Source organism: Simochromis diagramma, unplaced genomic scaffold, assembly GCF_900408965.1.
Source record: "Simochromis diagramma unplaced genomic scaffold, fSimDia1.1 OVJJ01000304.1, whole genome shotgun sequence".
NCBI lineage: Eukaryota > Metazoa > Chordata > Actinopteri > Cichliformes > Cichlidae > Simochromis > Simochromis diagramma.
The window spans coordinates 3,257,548-3,265,960 of NW_024387030.1; the positions used below are offsets into that span (position 1 = coordinate 3,257,548).

Consider the following 8,413-nt stretch of genomic DNA (forward strand, 5'->3'; position numbering starts at 1 on the left):
TATAAAAGAGCATTTTTCCTAATATAAAACTGTTAACTAAGTACATATTATATTGATTGATTTCCCCAGTGATGTTTTTACAGAAAGTATTTGAGCCTTTTAAAATAACGAGTCATTATGAGGAGATAGAGAGAGAGAAGCTCACGTTCTCAGAGGGGGGAAATTGTGATGTCGTAAAATTAGTTCCAGTCACTGCAGGTTTAGCATACATGTCAGTAAAAGACAACATCAATGACTTTGGACCCTGATTAAGAAACTGTTATAACGATGAAGACCTGCTCCTTGCTTGAAGAAGACGAGGCCACGTGTTTGAATCTTTGTTCCCCACCTCTCCTGCTGTGGTGCGTTGAAGGACAGCTTTCTTTTCTCAGGAAGGAAATCACCTACTTGTAGTAGTGACAGTCATCCCGTTCATAAATGGGCTCAAAAGTGCAAATTAACTTTTTAATTTTATTTTCTTCTTGTTCATAAATAAGCTACCATATCTCCCTATTTGTTGGCATATTCTTAGTTTTTTTGAAGTGTGCTGTGATCAACTTTTTGGTTCATTTTGAGTTGATAGGAAGAGGGAGTGTACAGTGATCAGTACTACATGCTCAAAAGTCTTCAACACTTTCTACAAAGCAAACCAGACAGGTTTTTTTTTTTTCTGTTGTACTGTGTCAACCTAAACCTTGTATTTGTTTTTCCTAACCCAGGACAATTTTAACAATGATGATAGTGCTAGAATAAAAGAGATGGAATCCTAAGTGATGCCTGGCTTCTTCTGTTATACTCCAAAATATGGGCACTGGAGGACCATAACACATATATTTGTATATTTCAAATTATCATTCACATTTTTAGTATAAAATACTTATTCTTTTATCTTTTGGATGTTCAGTACTGTGAAAGAATCATGAACCACCCCTCATTTCTTTATATTTTAATAGGAAAAGGTGAAAGAGGTGCAGCAATTTATTTAAATGTGCAAAGATACATGGAAATACAAGAACAGGGTTTGTACAGTTTTAATGAGTTTGTTGAAGCAGAGAAATTGGCGACAATGTTGCAAGAAAGAAGCCATTAAGAAAAGACAGGAAGGAAGGTCTGACTGAAGAAACTGAAACAAACAAAGAGAAAGTTAGAAAAAAGGCACAGCTTTCCAAAATGTTTCCACAGGAGTGTTAATAGTTAAAGAAAAATAATTTAAAAATGTTTGCAGTGCAGTAAGAATAACACATTTTTTGGTCAACTTGAAAGAAATGCATATGTGAAATGTAAAAGAGAGATCAGAGGTCAATTGGGACTATCCATGTGATACTTAGAATCCCAGTTTACCAGTATTGTTTCCTAAATGTTGCCAATACAAAGAAAGGCTGTGGGATTCTAAGCATATTGTTAAAGATAAAAGTCATTTTTTGTAAGTCTGACCGTATTTGACCTTGAAGAAGAGGTCAGAGGTCAACTATGACATAATATTTCAAGTCTTTTAAGGTATTTTTTTATATGTCGACAATACACACGAAACAGGTTACAAGACTTTTTGTCAGCTGTTGACCAATAAATCATTAAGTTCACCTTGAAGACATCAGTGGATGTGAGACAGATTTTAATGGATCATTAACATGAACTCACTCTACACCCCTACAAAGTTTTATCAGAATTAATTCAAAACTTTTCAAGCTGTCTTGTTTACAGACAGAATGACAGGCACTCATGCAAATAATATCGAACGCATCGCCTCCTTGGTGGAAGTAATAAACAGGAAGCCAGATGAAGTTAAAGAAAAAAAAGAACTTGGATTGCAATAAAAAGTCATTTTCAATGAAAGGTGTGCTAGTTTAAGATTTGATATGAAATAAGGAATACAAGAAAAAGATTTAAATTAAAAGGTCAAAGTCTACGCCTTTACATGCAGTATTTTGTATTTTTACATGCAATTCTATTTTTTATTCTTATTATTTTATTTTAACTGCAATTATGTGCATTGGCTTTTGGTATTTTGGAAAAACGTGTTTGACATTATTATTATTAGTAGTAGTAGTAGTAATTATTTTAAAGACTTGCGTTTTAGCTTCCTAACACAGCCAGGCCTTCATTTGTTCATGCCACGGTAAGAGGTACTTATAAATTGGTTTATAAAGAACAAATTCAATATTGATAAACAGAGTAAGAGTTTTGTGAGTGACAAGTTTACGCTTAGGTTTGTGCTTCAGCACGGTTAGGAAATGACGCCCGTAGGGCTTGCGATACAGGATGTGAAATGAAATGAAATGTTTTAATTTTCTTGAAAACTAACCCTACTTGTGATATATTATGTACTAATTTTAATAATCCTTAAGGAAATAATATCATAAAGGAGTAAAATCATTGCAACTAGTATGAAAATTACTTAAGATTAAGGCATGCAGAACGCTGCGTATCCAAGAATAGGCTGATATGAGTTGCCAAATCTCTGTCTTATCCTCCTTTCAAGTATTCGAAGACGCTAACCCTAATACATGTACTCGTTTGTCGTTTGCACACATTCTTTGTTATTTTATGTGGATGGTTTATTATTTTAGCTGTAACTATTACTGGGGGTAAAGCCCATGGCTCTAACAGCGTAAACCTAGTTAAGCGTTACCTGCTGCAATCACGTGACACTGTGAGGGCAGCAACGCATTTTGCGGTCTCTGCTCTTTTTATGCTCACTCGCCATTTTGATTCAGCACAGTCGGTGACTTACTTTGAGCAGGAGAGAGCCAGCAGCGAAAGCAACAAGGCCCAAGCAACTCTGTTAGGAACAAAGAAACAGGTGAGCGGTTATTAAAGCGTAGTTGTGTTATTTCAAGGATTTTGCGATTTTTGTCAAACGTTAAATTGGCGCGTTCTTCGCGCTGAAACCGAAGTTAGGTCACAGGCTAGCTTCGGCTAGCTGGGGATGACCTCGAGGCGAGCGTCAAGAGCGAAATTGTGGTGAGGCCTGCTTGTGCTTACCGTTACCCAGCTAATATAGCACGTTATTTGTCAGATCCGCAGTCTTTTACATCCCCTTACCAGCGATCCTCTAATTTAAGGTAGGATTGCAATAATAATCGACGCCGATGGTTTATCTGAGGCCGATTGGCAAGGCTCCAAGTCATTTTTCTGGTGTCTCATAATCGGAGAGAATCGATTATTTAATCATTACTGATTACCTGCAATGTAATCGGACTATTTTTTTTTCTCCTTTGATGCAGATCAGAGATCCATTGAGCTGTTTTAACGGGCCCCTTGATCGCCGTTGTTGTGCTGTCTGCACATTTCATATCGCATAAGAAGAAAATGTGTGGAAATACCTGTAAATATTGATAAACGCGCTTTAAATTACAATTTAGCCGTGAGAATGATTGTACGGTTTCAGTCAATAGCTCCATACAAAACCGTCTTCCATTTTGAGCTCGGTGATGCAAATAGCCTGCGAACCGTCGGGGTACGCTAAGCCCTGTTTTTTTTTTTTTGGCTTACAAGCTAAACTACACTCGTTTAAACCGGAGAGGGATCATGGTGCGTGTTCCGATCCTGTTGAGCTTTGTTCAGTTTGCCAGGGGCCTGTTTTTCACCCTAGCTTGAGTGTATTGCAAGTCTCTTTACGTTATTTGTCATGCAAATCTAAAACGGATTAACATAATTAATTTTGCTAAAGTTTCATAAAATACATGTAGTTTAAACTATCTGCTTTTTTTTCTTTTTGTGGTTAATATTCAATTTAGAAAATGGTTGATTAACTTGTATTTTTGCAGCGGATGTGACCTTTGTTTCAAGGGGTGTGGCCTGCTTATCTTGGCCATAAAAGGCAGCACATGACTAGCACATAAATAAAAAGCAACGAGTAAACACTTTGTGCGGTAAAAGCGCTGAGCTAGATGCTGTTAACTAATTACTCTTTCATCTCAGCTGATAAAATCATCATGAGTGGCTGCCGTGTCTTCATTGGACGCTTGAGTCCTCACGCCAGAGAGAGAGATGTGGAGAAGTTTTTCAAGGGCTATGGTCGCATCCGTGAGATCAACTTGAAGAACGGGTTTGGCTTTGTGGTGAGTTTGAGCACTTCTTTTGTGCAAAGTGAGAGTTTTCAAAGTGTTTGTGCTTATACATAATCACATTTTCCTCTTCCTTTCAGGAATTTGATGACCACAGAGATGCAGATGATGCTGTGTATGAGCTAAATGGCAAAGAACTGTGTAGTGAACGGTAATGATGTTGTCTTTGTCTTATTTGGTGGGTGTGGGTCGGTTACATTTGACTTTTTTTTTCAGCAAGATGTAATTGCTACTTTATCGCAGCTCTAATAAGTTTATTTTTTGAGAACCTTACAAGCTGTTTATACTCTATGACCGAGCAGCTTCTTCATTTTATAAGTAAATTTCCTTGGCTGGTCCCGGTTCCTCTTTCTGTGCTGTTAGACTGCCACAGACCTTTTAAAGGCTCATTTGTGAGTGTTTGACACAACTCAGGAGGCCCTTCAAAACAAGAAGTAAACATTCAGACAGTGGCTGGAAAGGAGAACTAGTTCCAAGTTATTAAGAATAATTTCTCTGAGCTGATAACTTCTTTTTCTCAGTCTTGCTTATCGCAAAATAATGACGTCAGGCTCCCTGTGGTGGAGCTGTCGCATGCCTGAGTCACATGGAGCACACATTTAATCAGATATAATTACTTTGTATATAATCTGATAACACTGAACCTTTTTTTTTTTTTTTTTTGCCCATCAGGGTCACTATTGAGCATGCTCGCTCCAGAAGAGGAAGAGGTGGCGGCCCTGGAATGGGACGTTTCGGAGGCGGCGGCGGCGGTGGTGGTGGTGGCGGCGGCTATCGTCAATCTCGCAGCAGTGGATCCAGGTACAGCACATTGTCAGTAGCTTCCTTTAAAACAAAGTAATAATTTTATAAAAAGCACTTAAAGATAATATTCATGTAAAAAGAAATAATGATGTTAAATAAATAAAATTCTAATAAATGGACAGATGCAGATTAAATATTGATATTAGGTTGTAAACCTCTGACACGTGATAACAGATCCTGTTACGTGGAAACTGGGTGTGACAATAGTTTATCTGGTCCAAAGTCAAATACAGTCCTGTGACAGCTCAACCAATATTATACAAGCTGGAAAGATACACATACAAATTTGCATACATGTGGCAGGAAAGTAGGATTGAGAGTCTCTAATGGACTACACTAAAATAGGATTGGCCAGTGTTGAGTTTCACCTCTGAAGCAAACTCAAATATTTACAGAACCCTAAGGTAGACTGTGAACGTGACGAGACACCAGCCGTGTTTTCAGGCACAAAGGCAGATTCAGATTTGGATGCATTCACCGGATCTGTGCTCCTTACAGAAAATGTATTCAAAGCTGTGCTGGTGTTTGTTGCCTCTGCAGATATGGCCCTCCAGTGCGGACTGACCACAGACTCGTTGTGGAGAACCTGTCTTCGCGGACGAGCTGGCAGGTAAGAGACAACAGGACACAAGCTTTTTAAAAATGACCTAGTTTTGTAAAGGAGCAAAATTAATTTTATTGGCCGGGTCAGTTTCTTTAAACACACAAGGTACAGAAAACAACACATACCAGGCAATTTTCTATTTACTATAGGAAGCCCCCTAGTGTTTATAAATACTTTTTCTTTTTAAACACTTTTTTTTTTTTTCTCCACACAAAAGCACATGTTATTACTGATGCCAGGCATTCTAACAAAAACATTTAACTGTTTTTATTTTATTTTTTTTCAAACAGCTGCTCTGATATGGTTTCCTTTGTATCAGAGGTAAATGCACACCCTCCACTGGGTGTCACAAGTGTGTAGCGCCCTCTGCTGGTTGTTTTTCTGAATAGTGTCCATTTGGTGCCTTTCCTTACACGCAGTTGCCGCTGATGTAAAGTCTTGGCTGGGCCCAGTAACGGGTGAGAGTGGTCTAGCGCAGGATACGGTAGCCTTAGGAGGTCCGTAGCCACAGTCTGGAGGTTCTGTGGGCTGGCACTCCCGACTGATGTAACCCCCCTCAAATCCACGGTCCCTACACTCTCCCATTTGGGTCTTTTTCTGTTGCTGATGGAGCTGTGGGGGGTGTTGGGTCGGGCGCACACCCCTCCTCCTTCTTGATCTCTGGTGGTTCCTTACTTGTGGAGGCCGGATGCTGAGTCAAGGCCGAGGGCGTTTCTCAAGGGCTTAACACTGCATTGGTTCCCATTTGCTATTTGGACAAGTGGCTCTATGCTAATATCTTCCTGGGTATGGAGCGGTAAGTAGCATAAAACTCATGTGATTGGGTTTGTTTAGGGTCGGGTGGTAACGGGGTGTAGAGTTACAGTCCTAAAGGGGACTCACGTAAACAGTGTATCTCTGTTGAGCCAAATCTCTTTAGAACTAATACATCAACAAAAAGGAAGTCCACATTAGGGGTTTTTTCCACCTACCCATAGTTTTGCCTGTAAGTACATAGCATTATCTCAATCGTATAAATAGTTGGCATACAGAAATTCATCCGTTCACCCAAAAAAACCAAACACAGTTCTGTTACCCTTCAGGCGTTTTATAATACAATTCAATCTGGTTTTGTTTGATGTACTTAAAAATATAATTTAAGGGTACAAAAGGAATTTAAAAGAATAAATAAATGAAAAAGCAACACTTGTCCACTCTCAAAATGCAATTTGTGTGGCTCTTTTGTTTACGTGGCCTCCACTGAAATGGAAGCTTATCACTAAGTGACAAACGTCAGGACTAGATGACCCAAATTTCAGTGGTTTCTTGCTGCCTGTTCATTTCTCTCCCTCCAGGTCTGAGAAGGCTCTCGCTGACACCTCAGGTTTCATTCCCTGTTGCTAACCCGCCTTTATGCTTTTAAAAATAGGACCTGAAGGACCTGATGAGGAAAGCAGGGGAAGTTACCTTTGTGGACGCTCACAGACCCACCAAAAACGAAGGGTGAGTTGCTGTTTTTTGAGTTGAGCCTTTTTGTATTCCTAATGTGAACTGTTTGTCCACTAATTTCTCTTTTCATGCAGGGTGGTTGAGTTTGCATCCCGCAGTGACATGAAGAATGCCATATCCAAGCTTGATGGGACAGAACTGAATGGTCGCAAGTTGAAGATGTTTGAGGACAGCAGAAAGTAAGGTTTTTTTATTTATTTTAGGTTGTATCCATAAATTGTTCAGGAATTTGCGAGGTTTCAAGTCAGTTTGACAAACTGTTAAGAGATTTAATATTTTATTTTGAAAAGCCAAAACATTGTGTTGTAATTGCGCGCGCTCTCTCTCTCCCCGCAGTCACAGCAAGAGCCGCTCTCGCTCCCGCAGCTACTCCCGCTCAAAGAGTCGCTCCAGGAGCCGCAACCGCTCCAGGAGCCGATCCAGATCCGCCAGCCGGACTCCCGAGAAGAAGACGTCAGGAGGGGGCAAGGCCTCAGCCAGATCCCCGTCCCGCTCCAAGTCTCGCTCCAAGTCGCGCTCCAGATCTCGCTCGCGTTCACCTGCACCGGCTCAGGACAAACAGTCTCCCCGCTCCCGTTCCCGCTCTCGCTCTCGCTCCCAGTCCCGCTCCCGTTCCCGCTCCGCCTCAGCAGACAGCAAACACTGAGATGGGTACACCTGTATGTTGTAACATAGACTTGTAGTTGCTCGGTGTGGGTCTAAGTCTTTTTCCTTTCTTTTTTTTTTTTCCTTCTTTGTTTTAGTGAAGGGGATGCATTGCCTTTTTATATGGGTTCTTTTGAAATAAAGACTGTCATTAATGACACTTTCGTGTTTATTATTTGTAAATCTTAATTTTGGATGCGTCTCAGTAGAAGGAAGTTTTGTTTTTGTGAGATTTATGTATCCCATCTTTGTACAGGCATTTCATAAATACGAAATACTCAGTTGGTGATGATGCCCGTTACAGTCTAAGCTGTCTGCCATGTTTTGATTCCATCCAGCACTCTGTGGCTTTTGGTCACGTCATTGATTCTCCAAAATGTTGATGAGTATGTTTTGGTAATGCGAGCTCCCTGTTTGTTGCTGTGATTACGCTTGTGATGACGTATTTGTACACGTTTCATTCACTGCCCTGATATGTGAATCTGCAAAGACTTCAGCTAGTTATTTGTCTGGGTTTTTTTTTTTTCTTTTTTCATTTTTGTAATGGATTTAGATTGGGGTTTTTTTTTTTGTTTTTTGTTTTTTTGAATCATGGCCTTATTCCACCTGCTGAGTTTTCTTAATCTCCACCCTATTGGGTGTTGAGGGCCTGAACACGTTTGTCTCTAAATAAGTTTATAATTTGATACTAATAAAATGCCCACTGCATTTCCTTTCCTTTTTTTTTATGTCAGTTTTTTAAAATACTTTGTGAATGTGGTTCAAGAGATTCACATACGCATTAAAATTTCTGCGATTGAACTCAATAAAGCTTCACAACTGTTAA

At 39.7% G+C, this 8,413-nt stretch overlaps 1 protein-coding gene across 2 annotated transcripts; it reads left to right on the forward strand.

Annotated features, from left to right (window-relative positions):
* The first annotated feature begins 2,650 nt into the window (after positions 1 to 2,650).
* Positions 2,651 to 8,413, forward strand: srsf5a (serine and arginine rich splicing factor 5a). 2 transcript variants are annotated; one of them, XM_040042782.1, is made up of 8 exons: positions 2,651 to 2,779; positions 3,901 to 4,040; positions 4,127 to 4,197; positions 4,719 to 4,859; positions 5,391 to 5,460; positions 6,863 to 6,936; positions 7,017 to 7,121; positions 7,279 to 8,413. In XM_040042782.1, exons 2-8 carry the CDS (start codon positions 3,915 to 3,917, stop codon positions 7,586 to 7,588), a joined length of 897 nt encoding a protein of 298 aa, XP_039898716.1. In that variant the 5' UTR covers positions 2,651 to 2,779; positions 3,901 to 3,914; the 3' UTR covers positions 7,589 to 8,413. The 2 variants fall into 2 exon arrangements, with proteins under 2 accessions (XP_039898716.1, XP_039898717.1); XM_040042783.1 differs by having other exon boundaries at positions 4,719 to 4,847.

What these genes read in the sequence shown, in the direction of transcription:
- srsf5a (XM_040042782.1), top strand. Translation starts at nt 3,915, where the DNA reads ATGAGTGGCTGCCGTGTCTTCATTGGACGCTTGAGTCCTCACGCCAGA. An exon ending in AAAGAACTGTGTAGTGAACG is followed by an intron (nt 4,198 to 4,718) that starts GTAATGATGTTG and finishes TTTGCCCATCAG; the next exon opens with GGTCACTATTGAGCATGCTC. An exon ending in GGATCCAGGTACAGCACATT is followed by an intron (nt 4,860 to 5,390) that starts GTCAGTAGCTTC and finishes TTGCCTCTGCAG; the next exon opens with ATATGGCCCTCCAGTGCGGA.